Source organism: Lipophrys pholis (genome assembly GCF_963383615.2).
Source record: "Lipophrys pholis genome assembly, chromosome: 4".
In the NCBI taxonomy this organism is placed as follows: Eukaryota; Metazoa; Chordata; class Actinopteri; order Blenniiformes; family Blenniidae; genus Lipophrys; species Lipophrys pholis.
This window is the reverse complement of record NC_137637.1, coordinates 11,304,223-11,324,827: the sequence shown is the minus strand read 5'-3', so window position 1 is coordinate 11,324,827 and position 20,605 is coordinate 11,304,223. Positions and strand designations below refer to the sequence as shown.

General features: G+C 41.8%; 1 protein-coding gene across 1 annotated transcript in view; it reads right to left on the bottom strand.

Annotated features, from left to right (window-relative positions):
- Nucleotides 1-20,198, bottom strand: part of cntn3b (contactin 3b) — a gene marked incomplete at both ends in the record, with an annotated part of 79,852 nt that extends 59,654 nt beyond the window's left edge. The window contains 2 exons of the mRNA XM_080462520.1: nucleotides 16,446-16,581; nucleotides 20,144-20,198. Of these exons, the coding sequence (XP_080318646.1) occupies nucleotides 16,446-16,581; nucleotides 20,144-20,198 (191 nt within the window). The remainder of the gene's footprint in view (nucleotides 1-16,445; nucleotides 16,582-20,143) is intronic.
- Between the last annotated feature and the right edge of the window lie 407 nt (nucleotides 20,199-20,605).

Sequence of the window (20,605 nt, the reverse complement as noted above, 5' to 3'; positions counted from 1 at the left end):
CACACACACACAGTATAGAGGATATAGAAGATTTGTAAATTTGGTTTCAACTGTCTTTTCAGCATCTTACACTGATGTCTTTGTCAGTGTTTTGTCCTGGATGTATGTTGCAAAGCCAAAAAAAAGGGACATTTTCTTTGCACCACAAAAAAATAAATTAAAAGTTTACATTTCAAGGTTCATAAGGCTCTATTTTCTATTTCTATTCAGCTCACTCAAGATGAAATTGGGCCATATGTGGCTACTGAACTGAAATCACTTTGGTCTAGAGCACCCTTTTTAATATCGAGTGCCAGTTGAACAGTCTTTTGTCAGCGATGTGTCACAATCACCAGCAAAAACAAAAAAATCAACAGCAGCATGATGCAAAAAATCAAAAATGTGAACGAAAAATGATTACAAAATAATGTGCTTAAAATCAAATGCATTGAAGTAGAGCAATTAATCTGATGCAGGACTTTTCTCAGTGCGCTAGAGAAAGTTCCTCTCTGCTCTGATCATAGCGATCCTCCGAATGCAGCAGATGACAAATAGATAAATATGACGAAACACCTTGTTGTCTGTCGGCAACTTCTCTCAGAGGAAACACCTCGCAATATTGTGATATATCCTTCATTCTGCAGACAGGGGGGCTACAACTTGTCCCTCCCATTATTATTGATGGGATTTTTCTGAGGATGCACCGATCCACATTTTTTCACGTCAGATCCGATCCCGAAACCTGAATTTTGAAATCTTCCGATACCGATACTATTCCGATACCAGAGCTCTGTTTGGTTTAATGTTATTATCATTATTGTTGATTTTATACGAGGCTGTAAAAAACTCCTCTATACAGGCAAGTATGAAATGTAGGAATGCATGTATTCTCTCAAAAGGCAACTTGAGGTTAGTATAAAGTCAGAAAAGGAAGCAGTACAAACTGTTTTTGTTCAATTTGGGGGTCTATGTGACGCCATCATCTCATAATATTCAAGTTCTTTCTTTAAAACCTCAGAATCACTTTATTAACCCCTGGGGAAATTCTTTAGCAATGCAGCACAAACAATCAAGACTCTTTTCACAGAGTTTTACGTGAAGTAGGACGCAGCTTCACGGAGGTGTGAATCACCTGCTACAGCGTGGAGGAGCTGCTTCTCATTGTTTTGATGCAGTGGTCAGTGCTGTTCTCTGATCTGGCGTTTAAAACGTTTTAAAACGGTGACGTCTGGCGGCAGAGCGGCCGCTCTGCTGTACTACAGTATTGTAAACATTGCACGTTGCTCTGTGGTGTTTTGAGCGTAAATTATGTCCAAACAGTGACATGTTATCATGAAAAGTCGGATAGCACAGTGCTGCTACGTTAGCCTGCTGGCTGGCTGCAAACTGTGGAATGGATTTCCTGACTTGTTACTCCGCGTCTCATTGAGACCCGCCTCCCTTCAGGATATCCAGTCCACAGTTTGCAGCCAGCGAACTGAGCAGCCTGCAGGGAAACACTGTCGAGTCATTTCAACAGACAGTAAAGCACAGATGCGGCTTCACAGATCGGTACTCTCCACAGGTTGGACCGGAAATTTCCGATCCGTGAATTATGTTGGTGTCGGAACCCGATACAGTCAAAAAAAGGAATTTGGTTGGCTGCTACATTTACTTAAGTGAAATATGCATTTTGTACAATACAATCTCATGCTTACAAAATTAACATGAATAAATCCTGCAGGATTTACTTGAAAGGGAACTGCTTAGCTTTTATTTGATTCAATAAAGTCAAAAGAACAGGACACTATCAAGTTGTCTCGCCCTTCCAGGGAACGGATGACAGATATCGCAAGAACACGTCACGGGATCAGCAGGGACGCGAGGACACTACCTGTCCCGCCGGAACATTCCCGGGTGGCGTGCGGTTGGAAAGGTAAGATTGTTCTATCATTTGCTTTTAAAATGCCTCAAAATGCAAACGAAGCAAATAAATCCCATCAAGCAATATTAAACGCGATATTAGTGTATTTCGACCTAATTTAATGTTTTCTTCAGTTAAAAATGGCAGCCATCCGCTATCTGCATGGCTATGATGTCGCAGACGGCAATGTCGTTATCTGCAGATTTTACTACTTCACGAGGTTACTTTGTTAACTAGTTTAATTCCCCAGTAACGTTGTTCAAGGCCCCAAAGAGCTCTGCTCTTCTCGAAGAGCTGAGCTAAACGTTCTGTCACAGCACTGCCCGGTCCTCGCGGGCAGTGGGCTTTAGACTGGCGCCGGGCCCACGGGGAGGCTGGCGGGGGTATCGTGAAGGACCCCGAGCCCCCGGCAAACTGTGCCCGTCGGCTCATATCGTCTTATTTATCTATTTGGCGCTTCGCACCCCTCGTGCACAGAGACACGTTTGTTGGCGTATGAGATCAGTGTTAGAAAATTACCCAGAAAATATAAGGCTGCAGTGATTTTGCGTTTCATTCACGTTATCAATTAATACTTTGCCACATATTCACATTTGAAGTAATCACACTACAGCTGGATGGAGCTGCAGCAGCAGGTTCCCAAGCTGGGGTTCGGGACCACTGAGGGACACCAGGTGTCACAATGAGGGTCCCAGGTTTTGCCTATGAGGTCATCAAATGAGAAAAGAGCGGGAAAGAAAATGAACGTTGTCTACTATGAAGCTAAATCCAGAACAAAACGTTTGTTAATTTGAAAAATAAATGTGACTGAAATTGTTTTTATTTGGAACTGAATGTTCAAGGTTTGATCGTGAATTTCGACCAACACTGTTGAAATTGAATTGGTTGTTCAACTGACTTTTAGTATTTTCTCTGGCATGTATTACTGTAAAATTAAGTTGAAATACCTATATGAAATTAAAGTAATTTTTTCTTTATCCAATTATTTGATTAATTACCAGAATGATCATTAGAATACTCGATCACAAAAATAAATAAATGTTGCAGGCCTTGACATACATCATCATCCAAAAAAAAAAACCCTAGTTATTGGTGAAAGAAACCAATAAAAATAAATTCTGTACAACAAGCAGATTCATTTGATGAAAGTAATGTTTTCCACTCACTGATATTAAATCATCTGTCTGTTATAAATATTACAGCCGTTGCTTTCTGCCACCATCTTCTGCTGTCCACCGACACGTCCCCTGTCAAGATGCACCCATGATAGTTCATTTCAAAACAAGGTGGCCAGCACCTTCACAAACGATTTGATGACCAGCACTCTGTCTTTGTATGCAGGGAGCTAATTGACAGATATGTGGATTATGCATTTGCATGACTTAGCTGCGATAGGAAATTTGAGCTTCGTGTACCTTTGTTTTGTTTTTTATTGTCTACAGGTGTGTGCAGAATTCAAAAGAATCACAACAGTCCATTTGCAGTCGAGGTCTTCAGTAAGGCAATCCTGACTTTAAGTACCAATACAGATTCCTTGTGGGCTCACAGCTTTGAAATTGGTAAGAGGCTTTCAGAGATCTTTGTAATGTAGTATCAGCTGCTCATAATTTGAGCTTGTCTATAGTTCTCAATAGACGCGGTGCTGGGCAACATAGCCTAAAATCTACATTGCGACATAATTTGAAGCATAACAATATATATTGTGATAGTCCTTTCGTGTGTGTCCGTGTGTGTTAAAATGACTGTTTGTGAGCATACTCACCAGATACATTTAAACAGAATTAACACACTTCAAAAAAGTATGGATTGCCATTTTACGAACATCTATTGTTCAAAACTTATTTTTTAAAAAATACCTTTGGCATTTTGTAACATCAATCCACCACTTCCTGTTTCCACCTTTTTGGAAAAGGGGAGATTAGGTGGCACTCTTCTATTGGGAACTATCCAGTCTCCTTATTTCAGCTGTTTTACAGTAGTATTGTTTAAAAAAAATGCTTTCCATGAGAAGGGATGTAATGAACACCAGTTAATACAATGTTTTTATTTGTTTGTCACAGTAGGACGACGAAAACAGTGAGGCAGCCATGGCAGAGACCGTCTGTGGCATCTATGTCATTGGACACGAAGGTGGGGAGACCGGTGATGCTTCAGAGGACGTTGGACTCATTGTGGAGGGGGTGGCAGTACTCAGTCAGTTGCAGAACGTGCCTTTTGCATTGACCATCTTGCCTTAGTTACCAAGAACTGAAATACACGTTTGAAGCTGTGCAGAAAATAATCCGGGAGCTTGACTGGAACAGACTATCTGCAAAAGTTCAGGCACTAAAAACAGTGAGATTAATTTGTTCACATGAGGACAAATCTTTTTGTTTGGTTATAATAACAGATTCTAAGTTCACTATCGAAGTGTTTGTCAACACAGGATGTTGTACCTGACATTTCAAGGGACAGTTGAAAGTTATTTGATTTTGAGTTCAAGTGGGTTGAGAGTGTATTTCCCCTTTTTCCAACAGCATTTATGATTTGCAGAAGCAAAGACTCTTGTAATGCTTTTCATTTTCCGGTATATTGTGTACTAAGTTCCATCGTAATTATGATCTAAAACAAAGTAGTTCTCAACTGGTCCCACATTTTTTACTGTATTGTTTAAGGAAGTTATTGTAAAAATTTTTTAACTAATTTTCACTTATTTATTTTGGCCAGTTTTGTTGTTTTGGTAAAGTAAGCTACTGTTCTTTTAATTAAAATACTGTTCATGACATCTCTTTGTCTTGTCTTTTGTTTACACACTTGAGACCAAGTCTGTTGGCATTAGAGATATCCTTTTTGAGTATTAACTCAATTGCAATACTTAGATTTTCCTTGATTATATCATGGAAAGAATTTCCACAAGATTAAATGTCTTTCTCTAAACATTACGCAATTCCATTGGACCAACTCGATAGACTGAAGTCGGAGCAACTTAAGTCACAAAAGTTGATCCAAGCCTATGAAATTGGGTTTTACTTACCTGAGTAAATATACTTGGATCCAAATCTTGTGAACAAATTGAGTGGCCCTAAGTAAATTAGGTTAAACCAACTTAAGTTTTGTAAGTTAGATCAAATGAAATGTTTCATGTTAAATGAAAGATGTATGATCATGTGGAAATTCTTTCCATGATTTTTTTTAAGTTCATCGAAAGAGTTAATTTTTTTAAGCGTACCGATACTGGATGGGATCGGCCCCATCCCTAGATTTTACCCACCACCTGGACAAAACATCAAATAAAGGCATTTTAAAATCAAATTAAAGCAAGGCTGCCGACTCTCACACCCCGGGAGTGAAACTTCATGAATAATAATAACTATTATAATAACAATAATATTAGTCAAGTAGGACATATGAGTTGATGCCATGATTCCTCATGTCTTTCATATCGAAACAGTTTACTGGTAATGACTATAATGAAGTATAGTCATGTACTGTATGTATGTTGTCACGTCCTTGTTTGACTTTTTGTTTTTGCCTTATAATTTTGTTTAATAATTTTTATTGGCCTCACTTTTTTATATAATCAGTTTTAAATCCCTCCTCCTCGTTTTAATCATGATTAGTTCTCAGAAATGACCAAACGAGACAACCCTCCCTTTAGCTTACGAACAAATTGATGATTTGTTAACCGGTCAGTAGTAAAAGGCCTAATTTAGGTTTATTATTTTCGAGTTGAAGCCAGAGATGGTGAGTAATGCTAATGGCGCAGATCAATAGAAGGTGATTGTGCTTTTAATGAAGTCATCTGTACTGCAGGTATGAACACCAATTTGTAAGCAGCTTACACGCAAGTAAATTGTAATCAGTTGTTGTGAGTTAATTAAAGTGTCATCACAGTGATTTTTATTTCTAACAATTAAATTGTCTACATGAGACCAATCAAGCACTGAAACTGTTCCTCATTGGACGGTGGCACCTTTAAATCTTACTTAGCTATTGATAGCACAGCATTTATTTCACAACACTCAGGCCCCGGCTCATACGGTTTCAAATGAAAACACACCATCGTTTTTATTTCCGAAAAGTACGTAAAACTAAGAAAAGTAAGAGCGTGTGCAGAATAACTATTTACTACGGTCGTGGTGCATGCAGCAGCAACGTTCCAGAAAAGTAGCAGATTCGCCCGTTTCCATGGAGACATGGAAGCATTGGAGTTGGAGCGTTTTCAGAAAGTTGTATTTTCAGTGGCTCCGAGCACGATTCTCACGTAAGCTTTCTGTTTTCACTTGAAAAAGGGGAATGTGAATGACTTCATCTTTTCTGTATCTTTGTGACCAAACACCAACTTTATCAAACGGTAAAGATTTCCAGAATTTCTGAGCGATAGATTGAATGTCTGCATTAGTTCAGTGAAAGAAGTTGTCTGGTTTTGAAAGAAATTCCAGCGTCCAAAAGTCGATCTTTGGTCGATCTGCTGACAACACGTATTCATAAGTTGTGTCAACCAGAAAACACTGCATCCTCCAAAAGCCAAATCTTTGGGATAAACAAGATTCAGCTAAATTAACTATAATCAATAACCAATTTCCTGCGGCGCACGCTCAGCAAAAATCTAGTAAGCACAAGCTATGATAGCACTAATTGTTCTCACTTAGAAAGTGCCGCCCATCCAGCTGTAAACCTTTCTTAAGCTGAATGTGTAAAACAGATAAGGTGCAGGTTTATAATGTAAGCCTGAAGTGAAGCTCGCTGCATACGGGAGGACGCCAGCGGCCAGGAGGAGCTTACGGTGAATCAGACTGTGCTTTTCCTGCCGCTGTGCTGCAGGCGCGGTCCAATCTGAGCATGCTCTGCAATGAACTCCTCGTGACCTTGAGGTCCGCATCAATTTTGCATGAGGCGTCCTCATCAAATAGACTGGGGGGGGGGGGGGGGGGGGGGGGGGGGGGGGGGGGGAACTTGTGCTGCAGCAAGCGGCTCACCTGGCTTTCCTCGAGGCCAGACGCCCCTGGAGGCGGTGGTGACCACACAGACCACATGCTCATCATTCACACACACACACACACACACACACACACACACACACACACACACACACACACACACACACACACACACACACACACACACACACACACACTCATGCGCACACTCACATGGTTCCCAGTTGGTAATGGAAATCCAACTGCTGAAGCATTGCTCCCTGCAATTACCTGCAGCCAGTTATTGTCGATGCTTTTTTAATAAATTCATGCTCATTTGGTTTTGAAGCAAACTGTAAGCCTGGACATATCCCTGAAACCACCTTGTGATCACTGTGTGTGTGTGTGTGTGTGTGTGTGTGTGTGGTGTGTGTGTGTGTGTGTGTGTGTGTGTGTGTGTGTGTGTGTGTGTGCGCGTGCGTGTGTCTTCCTGCTGGATTCATCACAGGAAAGGGAAGAGGATGGAGGGGAATAAAGAAGGAGTCAGCAAATAGTGTGACGCAAAGAAACGATTTTCCACTTTCTACCAAATGAAATTCATGCACTTCACTGCACTTTTTGGATGTTTTACATTTCATCCATTATAGCTGTTGTAGCCAATTTAGCTATATTAGCAGTCTGAGGCCCAGCTTACGCTAAAACGTATCTGCCTAACACGAACTGTTCTTCTGCACATGCTCAGTTGATGGACAGTCACAACGACGTTTGCCTCCAGAGTGTCGTGACTTCCAGTCCATATTCTCCTGGGATTTGGTGGTTTTATAGTTGAGAGTCACCCGGGAATAACAATCCAACTTAGTGGTCTGTCCATATGAACGGCCATGTACTTGCCAATATTAATATTTAAAGCATATTGTTCTGTGTGTGTGTGTGTGTGTGTGTGTGTGTGTGTGTGTGTGTGTGTGTGTGTGTGTGTGTGTGTGTGTGTGGTTTCATCAAAAGAAAAAAAAAATTACAGCACAAACTTGTGGCCCAACATGCTAATTTCATTTAAAATGTTTCATGCATTTCCATGTACATGGACATTCAGACGCACTCAGAACATTGTCGCGTTAAACATGAAAGTTTTCTGAAACAAAAACGCAAAAATGTTTCGTTGTCAATTGAAATTGTGTAAAGGCTGTCTGAGCTGATTCTGGCAATTGAAGCTGTTTCAGCTTTCAAAGCTGTTTTAATTATTGTGACTTATTCCATCTATTATTGTTTGTTCTTTTGTGTGTTTTTTTCACCATTCTTGTAACTGATTTTAGTTGTTGAGGTTGTTTTTAGCCATTTCAGCTGTTCTCCCCAATGAAGCAATTGAATCCATTTGACTTGTTTTAACTGTTATAGTCATGTCAGCACATTTTGCTGTTTCACCTTCTAAAGCAGGTTTTATGAGTCCTTTTAGATATTTTTTTTTGTTCTACCATTGTTAGCCATTTCAACTTTTCAAGCAGCTGTTTGAAATATTTTAGCGGTTTTTTTTGTATTTTAGCAGCTATGACACTTTTTTTAAGCTTGTTTTTTGCTGTTTTCTGTTTCAATATTATTAGCAGTTTTACTTTGCTTTATTCGTTTCTGATGGTTTTAGCCTTTTTCTTCACATGAAGTATACAGGGAAAGCAGCATTATTAGCAATAAAAGGAAACGAGCGAGCTCTTTGAACTCATCTCTCTGAGAATTTTCCTTATTTGGTTGTCATCGTGCTGAGCTTACAAGAGGTGCATTTAAATCAACTCAGCATTTATAACCTGAAGCGGAAAGGAAGCGCTCGGGTGACATGGCGGGATGTGATAGACTTTATTGAAGCCAATCTTTAATTTAAATGTCACATTTGTCGCCTTGAACTGGGAGATAAGAAATAAAAGGAAAATAAAGATGGAAATGTTTATTCTGATTGAATTTAATAAAGATCCATGCGGGTTGAACCCCGCGTTAAGACGCACAGAGGTCTGACGCTTTCACTCAAATCAAAGGCCAGTCGTATAAATACAACTATACTTTTCAAGCACCGACAGAGAAAATCGGTCCATATTTCTACTTCCTGAAGCCACAGAAATAGTCTCTCTTTCTGCTCACAATCCCACATCTTTCCAGTTTACTCTGCTGGAGTCGAAATGATCTCACAAGGCAAAGGGTCACGGAATTTTTTTCACCCTATAAAAGGGACAAATAACCCCTCTAAAGATAAAAATCGATCATACTTGGAAGGGCTTCTCGATCCTGTTATCTGGCCCTGTGCTGCAATTGAATTCTTAAGAAAACGAGTGGGGAAAAAAAATCTCAGAGCATCACCCCCCCACCCCCACCACCCAACCCCACCCCCACCCCACACACACACACACACACCTGTTTCGTGCTTCTATTTATGCCCCTCTTACCCCGTGCCAACCGTAAACAAAGCTGGAGTCATACATCTGCGTGAAGTCACATTACATGATGGCAGACACTCGGCAGAGCACTTTTTTATTCTCCCCCCTCCCCTTTCCAATCACTACTGTGCCCTTGATCCTGCGTTACAGCAGATTCATAGTAAACACAGTGACAGGTGTATTCATAAAGCAGAGCTCGGGGCCCCGGAGTGCGCTCCCGCACTAACGCTGGAACTATTTGTCAACTGGAGGACTGTCAGTGCCCCTCCCCACCACCACCACCACCACCACCAGCCCACCCCTCGTCCGCATAGACGCCGTGTCACCGGGGTGTGGGCAATGTGAAGGTGGAGCGCAGTCGCTGGAAACAACAAAATCAGGCGGCGTGAAGCCAGCCAGCGACTGTAACTCGGGAGGATTATGAGGATAAACACAAATGACAACCCCGCGCGCTCGTCTCAGCATATCTGCACTGTAATATTTAAATCAGCGAGACGGGAGTGTCAACTTGTGAGGAAGCCTTTTAAAGGACTAATCCACGGCCGTATCCCTGGTAAATATCACCAATCTGTTATATTCAAGCTATTACAGGAGAATGAATGTCAGGGAGTTCTTGGTTTGTTTGTTTTTTTTTGTTCCATTTCCAGTTTGCCTTGTTCACTCAGGGCCGGATTTATTAAGACCCTGTCGAAAACATGATGAATTTTGCTCACAGCTTATCGACAAAGATTAACACGATGAGTGATATCCCACACAAACAGGAGCGTATTATAACCTGTTTGAATGGCAGAAATAGCATAAATGGCATGATTGTTTGCTTGTGTTGGACATGGAGCGATGAGACGAGTGTCTGAGCCTCCACAAGCATGACATAACATGTGATACTATGGAGATGGACGTGTTGTTGGAGGAAGTTATCAAATATATTGGTATGTTACTGTCCAAAACAATTTAAAAAAGGAATTTCTGAAAAAAAAAAAAAAACTGAAAAACGTAATCTGGGAAATGATTGGTGTGTGTTTCTCATAAGTTAGAGTTTAAAAAATATCTCTAAATAGGCTCAGATTCTCACAAAATGGTTTTCTGAGTCCCTGCCCCCCACCCGAACCAGGGTCTGTATGTCCTCTATCCCCTCACCCCAATCGGCCAGTCCGGTTCTGCAAAGGTTTCTTCCTGTTCGAGGGAGTTTTCTTTTCCACCGTCGCTCATGTGGATTTGTTGAGTTTCTCTCTGTTAAAAGTGCCTAGAAATGTGTTGTATATGTTGCTATATAAATAACGTTGAATTGAATTGAATTGAATTGAATTGAAAAGGTTTTCACAATCCTGTTGTTTCATCTTGATCACCAGATTGTGCGAGTGTGCTGCAAAAAATGTATTATCAAAAACAGTGATCTTTTTTTAATTAGAATTGTTTCAGGTGGTTAGTTTTAAGGATATAAAAAAAATATGGAGGTGGCCATATATACGCACATCCATCCATCCATCCATCCTCCATCCATCCATCCCGTTCAGGGTAGCGAGGCGGCGGAGACAATCCCAGCTAACTGTGGGCGACAGCAGGACACCCCGGAACAGGGCACCGGTCCATCACAGAGAGACAGACAACCACCAACATGCTCACATTTGGCATATATGGCCACTTGCCCCAAAACCAGTTCATTTGTTTCCTTTCGTGTATTTATTACTAATGAATTAATGACTGAATCAGTTTCTTTGAGCTATTATTCCCAGATAGGATTTTGCCCTCGATCCACTCTTCATTGTAATTTGGCTGCTTCAGACGTGAGGAAAAGAGTACTTCATATTGTGTCTTGGCCATTTTTGGACAGTGGCTGTAACGGAAGGCTGCTCATATTGTAAAGATTTCGATTTTTCGGTGCATCCAAGGCTCAAATCCTCTACCTCGGTACCACGAAGGCTCCGTCGCTGCCTCATGACAATTAAAAACACATCAGCGAGCCACACCAATGCAAAGGGTGACACGTTTCTTTATTGCCGCGTCCATGAGCGGTGCTGTTTATCCTGAATCGATCTCACAGCCGCCACCCTGCGGCTGTAAATCCACGGCGAGCCCGACAAATCTGTATTCATCTCGGCCCAACAAAACGAGCCAGACAAAAGCGGTCTTTACTCTTGTTTCCGCAACCTTTCTGGCACCCAGCTGCTTGAGGAAATTACGGAGGCTTTTTTTTTGGTTTTTTGTTTGAAGGAAAAATGAAACTGTAAATTTGGGCGTTTTTTTTTTTTTTTTTTTTTTTTTTTAGCATTTACTCTCCCAGCAGGAAGCAGGGTGTTTGGGCTCCATAAGAAAAAAAAGCAGATAGGATTGAAAGGAGGATGCTGTCGAATGGCATTATTTGGTTTAGTCTTTTCACAGTTTGCACACATTGAACAAAGAAAGCTTCAAGGTGTCTCATCTTATTATATATAGTGTGCTACTCTGCAGACACAAAGGATGTTTTCAAAACAATATCTAGTTACATGAATGCTGAAAACAATGCTGTTTTCCTATACAGCCACTAGGGTGTGCTTTGTGTTTCCCCTTGAAGACATGTCAATGGCCAACCGAACTCCTGTGGCTCACTGCGGACAAGTTGTGCACTCACAGCAAGAAACTTCCTAATCCAAACCGACCGAAACTCTGTGTGGAGTTTGCATGTTTACCCTTGGCTTTGATTCTCTGCCTTCCCTGGACAACAGATTACTGGTGACTCTAATTTGGCTCTCGGTGTGGGTGTGTGCATGAGGGATTGTGTGCCTCTCTGTGTTTGCCCCATCCGCGGGCTCACAACGCCCTTTTTGCCAAAATCTTAGCAGGGACTGGCTTCAGCTCGCCAGGACTTGGCTGAAATGCTAATAAATAAATGAATGGGGTTTTTGTGACAAGAAACATTCTCCTACAGGCACGACAATTCCCTGGAGGTAAACACAATGGCAACAAGAAAGAAAATCACCAAAAATGTGTGGAAGCGTTCCACTGTAAATCTTCAATCCAAGCCTAAAATGTAATCATTCAATTCTGCCTGTGTATTTATTGTAAATTCATTGTATTCTTCAGGGGAAACGCTTTAGCAAAGTAGCTGCAGATTGGTTAATCTAAGCCAGTGGCATTTAAATTCCTATTTTGCTTCCATTAAATCTTCAGGCCCTGTTCACACAAATACATTTTAAATTGGAATCGGACAACTTTTAATGTATTTTGGGGTTACATTTGCACAACAATGGTGTTCGGAGCCACTGAGAACACAGAACCGTTTTTTTTAAGACAGCTCCCGAGGTGCAACCTTTAGAAAATGCTCCGTCTTCGTGTAAATGACAAAAATCCAACTTTTCTAAAGTGCTGCTACTTTGCATGCGCACTATGGCCGTCGTTATTAGTTCTTCTGCGTGCGTAGATGGATAATAACAATAGCAGATTCAGAGTGGCATGACTCCCAGTCGGTATTAATAATCCGACTCTCTTGTCTGTCCATACGAATGTCCCTGTACTTGCTATTGTGGACGTGTACATCATACTGTTCTCTGCGCACATGGGTGTGGTTTCATCACAAAAACATCCACCGGTACCAACTCATGACCCAACATGCTAACCATATCTTTTTCAGCGTTTCTGTCGTTTCAAACATCGTTTTTCTAAACATCGCAGCGTAAATGTGAAGCTTGGCGTGCAAACGAGCACTAACTTTAAGTTGTTAGCTGATTATAATCCACTTAACAATTGCGCGATTCATTTAAAAATACTCAGGTAATAACAAAGTTATCTAAATAATTTCACAATAAAAACAGTCAACAGCTCTCTTGCACACTACAACGCAAGCGTACTACCATTGAGCCAAATACTGACCAATCGTGTGCAGTGCAAAGACACATAGGGTGTTTTTATCATGATTAGCGTACATTTAGGATTATACGTTGCAAAACGCTTCATGTCAAGGAAAAAAAACTGACATGTCAGTTGCTTTTATTTCTTCATGCAAGGATGAAACGGCACCATCTGTATGTTTCAAGAACCTTTTGAGAATTTGTTCCTCAGCTTTTAGCTCACAACTATCCTTTTTTTTTTTTCTTGAACATCTGATTTGTTCCAGTCCCTCACAAGTTTGTCACACACTCAAAACTTTCTACTATATATATTTTTTAATTTTTACATTAAATTCTCTGATCCAGTTTTTTTTCTGTGGTACTGTAGCAGCATTTTGTTGTTATGTATTGACATCGAGTAGTCTGAGATGGTATGTACCTCCAGCGGTGTCGTGGTCCTGGAAAAGTGTGTATCCTCTTGATTTTCACCTTCTTTTAAAGCGGGCCAAACACATCTTTTTGGGGGGGAAACAGTGGCATGTAAGACTACTCTACTTCGTGAAAATCCATCCAGAGTATTTGCTCATTGTCACATAATTTCACTATAATTTATCGGCTAGCAACATTTGCCTCGTCATGACCCGCCCTACTCTGCATCTGATTGGCTCATCAGCCATCGCACTACCAGGTAAACATAGACATCAACCAATCAAATCAGTGAAGAGGTTTAGTAGGGTGGGTCATGGATTCATCATCCTAGGAAAAATAATATATACATCATTTTGTGATGCCAACAACACTAATAAAGATTTTGTCACTCCTTATTTTATTCTCCGTGTCCTTATATTAACTGCGGCACTATTTATTCACATTAATGTATAACATATCCACCCAAACATATTTGAGAATTTTTCTTTTTATTTATTTCCAACTGACCCGGTAGGCTGAACTTCTGCTTCGTTTGGCCTATTTCCACTGGAATCAGAATATGAAACTGATCCAGGTAATATCCGCTTCCCCACTGTGCCATTCAACAGAGGTAAATTACCTCAGATGATATCGACACCATGCGATACACTGTAATGTTGGCACACCTAATCCTGAGTGAGCTGACAAGACCACCGCGGCAGCAACTTCCTGCCAAGGGTTAACGTCATCTCCTCTGACAAATTCAATATAGTGTGGCCCAATTCTCAGTGTGGGTATCCAGCCAAATGGATGAATTTTACTTAATAGCTGGAGTAACTGAGGAAATTAAGCGCGCAACTCTGAATGTAATACCCTCTCGCCTGGCATATCTAATTATACAAATATAGTTCATTTGCGGAGTGTGGGCTCTGTGCAGAGTTTGCAGACTCTCGCTGAAAGTCAGAGCAGGACCATTTGCTCACAGCGTTTCTCACAGCCAGCACGGGGACTTCTCAAAACTCGACTTTCAATGCTAGTTAAATGAAATGCAGAGAATTTAGGCTTTTTAGTTTATCGCCAACACTTAAAAAAAAACGAAGATTGTTGTATCTTTGCCCAAAGGGAAACAAGTCAGGGAAAATCACTGTCAGAAAAAGTGATGAAACCCAAATAACATTACACAAGACCCCTTTCTCAAAGTGAAATTAAAGCAAAAAAAAAACAAACAAAAAAAAACAAGTACCTTCAAAAGCATTACCAAAAGTGCCAATCTAGAGTGTGAGGGATTCTCTCACACCAGCATCAAGTCTTTCTTTTCAACCTGGTTTCACTTTCAAGCGTTCATAACGGAGGGCAGTGACTCCTAGCAGGAGAGCAGCTGACCTCCACGGATATCATCAGCGTGAGATATATGTGTTGTCACTGTGCGGCCAACAGGAACTGAGAGCTTTGAAGTACTGTGAAATCGGCAAAAGGACACACATTTTCCAGAGATGAAAAGGCCCCTGAGATGAAGTTAATTGAAGATGTACTTGAAATCGCAGCAAAGCAGTCGACTGCATCTGCAGAAGGTGTGAAGGTTCTGCGATGTTGGGGTAAATATTCGGGCTGTGGTAAAGAACCACGTACGGTATAGTGTAACATCCCTCCAGAAACTAAACTGGCCTAAATGTCACCTTTTACCTAGCTCAGGCTAATTTACATCTCCGTGCTAATACATTACGATTTTCGTCTTGTGACATGATAAATGAACTCCAGTAACCCAAAGCCTAACCCTTCTCATTTGAATGGCTTCTTACTTTTGCTAAATCTTTGACTTTACCCCCCCCCCCCCAAACAATAATGGTAGTAGCAAGTTAACATTCAATATTTCAAATTAAGACAAAAATTTATTGTATTTTCAGTTTCATCCATGTGCACGAGTTAAAATATTGTCTAACAAGGTGTATACCTGCTCTTGCACAATGTCAGATCTCTGCGGGCTCGGCTGAAGAAGAAGAAGAAGAAAAAGCTGCAGCTCATCCTGACAACACTATTCCCCAATGTGGCATTAACACCACACTGAGCCCGAAAGAGAAAACCTCTCCAAGTACACCAGTGAGCATCAGAGGGGCTTTAAGTTGTGGGTGAAATAATGCCAGTGATGGTTTCGCCTTCATGCCTGGAACGGCTCAGGTTGCACAACAAGTATAATGATACACCCCACCCCCCCCCCCACCCACTCGCTGCTGCTGCAGCTTGGGCCATGTTTTCAACACAGACACATTATAGGAAATGTAAGCATTTAACAGAGAGTCACTCACAAGGTTATTGCCTCTCCCCCCGCTGCTTGCTGTGCATCTACATGGTGCTGACCAAGCTTCGAAATACAATCTACCATCACCCAAAAAAAAAAAAAAAAACCTGCAGCCAGCTGCCATTTTCTGACTGCCTGGATACACCACCAGGGGAATAGCCGGAGAGATATCAAAGGATCTCCGGTGCAAATGAGTCACGAGAATCTCCTCATGATTTCTTAAGCCGTGCACCATATTATAAATCATCAGCTTCGGTTTGTGCTGCAGCTTAAATCTTATCGTTAATAAAGTTAACCCCACTCATATCGGCGGTGGCCGGCATATTCATCAACCCCAGTGGCGGCTCGCTGACTCCCAACTCCACATCACAGACTGGAAACAGATAAGCCTTTCTTTTTTTTTCAATTAGAGATGGTGGCTCAATTATGCAATTACTCTTTGAAGTCCGCCTTCTTGTTGGATGGTGCGCAATCTCTCCGTGCATATACACCCAGAAAATGTTGTTCTTTAGCAAATTTATGACAAACAGCGCTATCGGTAACCCCCCCCCCCCTCCCCCCACACACACCCCACACTCTCCACCTCCCCTTTTTGATTTTCGCAGAAGCCCAGACAAAGATTCACGAGCAATTAAGCGGAATCGAGCTTCCACCGCATGAGGCGGGCTCGGGGGTGCCGGGGCGAGGTGGGAGCAGGTCGAGGCCGGGGCTTGTGGGGAATGTAACTTTGATGTGGTAATTTACCTGTACTGCGGAGGAGGGCTCCCCTCTGCCTCGCACATGATGGTAGCCTGGTGGTCCGGGGAGTTGATTGGTAAAATGAGGTCACTTGGCTCCGTCCTCCATCTTGGCCCTTGAAATATGACATCCTCTGTACAGGCTGGAGAAAGGAGAGAAAGTCTATAGTCATACAAGCCAGAAGAAATGTGTCCCTTCGACCTCAAAGAGAAAATATGTGAAGAATGCATTGAACTCACACCCTGTGGGGAGAAATAGTTCCATCTTGCTGAAATATAGCAACTTCCTCAACACCCACTGTGTAATACTTTTTCCAATATGCTACACACAGTATATCACCTCCTGTTCTCAAAACAGTGTTGTGCTTTACAAAGAAGTGCGAAGAATGCATCCCGACACTCCTCATCATGTGTTGTGTACATTATTTGCTGGCTGTGCTGCGGGGAAAGTAAATCCCACTTCAACATTGTTTGGCATTAACCGCTAATGCTGACATATTTGGAATCTGCTCCTCTGCACGCTCCAGCGTTTTTCCAGAGGAATCTGACACTCGAAATAGTGTGTATGTGCGTGTGTGTGTGTTGGGGGGGGGGGGGGTAATGGCACTTATGTGTATTTACTCCAGTTTTGCATACTGGGACAGTTTTCTTGGACTCTCTGTGTCACTTCATCGTCATGATAAATCAGCACTATGCTGCGAGCGTCCTTCACATGATTTATGCTCCTCTGTTCCCGACTGCCTTGTGAAAACGGAAGAAATACTGTGTGGAACACGCTGCTTTGATTGCGGTGGAATTGTTTCGCTGGCTAAGGTGTTTGCGAGTTTCTGATGGAGTCGCGCAGAAGTCGCTAATCCTAAACCGCGCTGTTCGACAGTAATTCCTTGCCAGAAACAACATCGTAATGTCACACAACAGTCGAGAGCTCAAGTCGAGTGCCTAAAACAACAAAAGCCACACATTTTCCACGTTAATTAATGAGCCCCGGCACTTGACAGGGCAGATAAATAAAGCCCAACAATCTATTTTCAGAATATCTATGTCATACTACACATGCACCAGTTAATTGAGGCCATAAGGATCTGCCAGCAGCCTAAAAGGAACGGATGTGGAACACAATCTGGTACTAAATGAAAGCAGAGTCAACAGACGGCCAGAGTAGGCCTAATTAATATCCTACTGCTAACAGATTGCAGCATGTGGCTAGCAGTTCTACATGTGGTTTTAGCCGGTAACAATGTGTCAGGTTGAAAAATGAGACGGGACCCTTGAATCACAGCTTCAACACCATGCGCAAGCGAGGAAATTGTTTGGACCGAGATCTCAAAACTTCCGAGAGATCGTTGCACAATAAGCTGTTCATAAAAGATCAAAAGGTGCGTCGCAACATCCAACTGTTTGCTTTCACAGCCTCCTAAAGTAAATTTGCATGAAAAGCCATCCAGGCAAACATCTGAAGGTGTCAGTTTATTTTGGAGAATTTGGCACATCGTCCCAGAATGTGGAGCCAGGCAGCGTGTCACTTCAGATGTTGATAATGAAGCAGCTGTACTGTGTTTTTTTAGAGGTGCTTCCAGTACGATCCCACACGCTGAATAAGATCTAGCACCTACAGACACAGCCCTGAAAAACAACAACAACAAAAAAAACAACACTTGTCCGCTAGGAAGGTGAGACTGCTTGGATCTCACTCCCTCGGGGGACAGGGGCGTGAATTACCCATGGGCCAATTTGAATAACATTCATTGGGATTTACAATGTCATTTGAACAAGGGCTGACATTCCGGCAGTGTCGCTGCTTCTCGCCGCTCCAGTCCCAGGTGGCCGAGCAAGGGCAGAATGAGGCAGGGTGGCAAGTAGATTGTGCTAAAACGCGAGGCCGGATCCGCTGCGTGGATCGTGATAACGATCTGGAGCGGCAGTAAACAGGAATGGGGATTGGGCTCCCAGTTGTCTCTGGCAGTGTACTGTAAATGTGCCGAGGGGGACGCCACGCTGGGGAACGGCGAAGGGCATCGAGCTGGAAAGCTGTTTGTGTAACGAGCACAACTTAATCAGCTTTGGTTGGGAAGTCTTTCTGAGGTTATTCAGAAGTGTTCTGATTATATCCTCTCGTCGCTAAAGAAGCATATGTTTGTTTAGTTTATTTTCTTTATCGAAACACCACTTGCAATGAATGAGACACACGTCCCTCCCATCTTTCTTCGGTACCAGTGCTTCTCACCTTCGCTTCCTGCTCGGCGGGGCGCATAGATCATAGGAGAGGCTGGAGACATTGCCTGCTCTGAAGCTGTCATAATTAGATTCACACATGTCAAATCAAACAGAATAAGTCACCTTCAAGACACTACAGTCGATCTGGGAAACTGGACTTTTCCTAGCCTTTCTGTTTGTGTGAAAACATTCTCCAGTGAAAACGGTAAGCCTTTTCCGCCAAAATATAGTGAATTATCGGCTCGAGTACACAACTCACCACTCACTTCCGGTTTGTATTACGCCCAGTAATGAGCAACGGGATTGGTCAATTGATGCAATGTGGTCTATACGATTTGAGAGGCAGCCTCTGATTGGTTCGTAACTCTCTGACTCGTCCTGATGCGTTCAAATGCTGAAGCAGAGAGAAGGAATTTAGATGAATTTCCTTCCCAAGATGCTGAGGAATTATATCTGCAGAATCCACACAGGTGGGACTAAATCTATGGACCAATGATCGATCTAACTTTTCATTATCAAAAAGTTGACACATGTTCGGATGACTGCACATCAATCATGCTTTTCATTGAAGAATAAAATATTTTTTGCTATGAAAATGCTGATTTTGATATAAATGCTGACAATCATGGGTGACACTGACATTCTAAGGTCTTGGGTCCAAACTATAGGTGGCCTGTAGAGAACAAATAAGCATTGACTATTCAATTAAAAACTAAAAGAGGATAATATAAATTATTTCAGAGTTCAGAGTCTACAGGTGTACAGTTTAGGGGTGCAGAGATAGAAGCAATGTGTGAACTACAGGGGGCATAAACAAGTACATGTATTGAAGTTTGGAGTGAGGTGAGTCAGGTACAGGTACAAGTGAAAACCATCCCCTATGAAATGAAGATATTACCGTAAAAGAAAAAAAACACAACTTTTTAACAAAGCAAGAAAGTGTACTGGATGCATCAGCAAACATGTCAAGGAGAAAAGGAAATATATTACTGTTAAGAAGCAAAATCTACATGTCACAAAGTAGTACTTAGTAGTCAAGAATGCATTAGGATGCACCATTTATGGTCAATCTCTCACTACTATTTTTTTTTTTTCAATCCATCTTGGGAGCTATTTTCAAAAAGTTGCATTTTCAGTAGCTCCGAGCACCACAGTCGCATGAACAGATACCAAAAACGGAATCAAGGTTTTCCGTTTTTCACCTGAAAACGCTGTCATGTAAACAGCGACTTAATGCACATTTTGTACAGATCGGTAGTTCTTCACAGGTCAACACAAAAGGCCACTTAATCCAAGATATTTCCAACTATGGGCAAGTTCTAAGAGTTACCAGTAACAGTACCTCAAGCAACCAAACCCGTACTCATACTTATACTGTCAGACTAAGATAGAATGAATAAACAGAAGAAACGCACAGTGAGTGAACTGACATGAACCCAGCACAACAAGAACCAATGAGATTTAAATTTAACATGTGTTAAAATATCTTACCTGCAAGGCATCCGGTGAGTGATAGCAGAACAATTTGTTTCCATGGTAACATCATCTTGAGTTGCCCAGGGCTAGTAAGACTCTCATCCAACTGCTTGTGAATGGAAGGTTTCTCCCTTGAATGCGAGAATTTTAATCTGAAGGGAAAGTAATTATGGAAGTGATTAAAATATGACATTTTGATCCAAATACGACAAGCATTCAACACCAAAAAAGGAAGAGGAAAAAAAACAAAACATCACAGCACTACTAAGTTACGTAATTGGTTCTTATTATTTTTGAGTTGCTGTAAGTGAATGTTGAGGAAGTGAGAGGCGACGGATGAGAGACACACACACACACACACACACACACACACACACACACACACACACACACACACACACACACACACACACACACACACACACACACACACACACACACACACACACACACACACACACACACACACACACACAC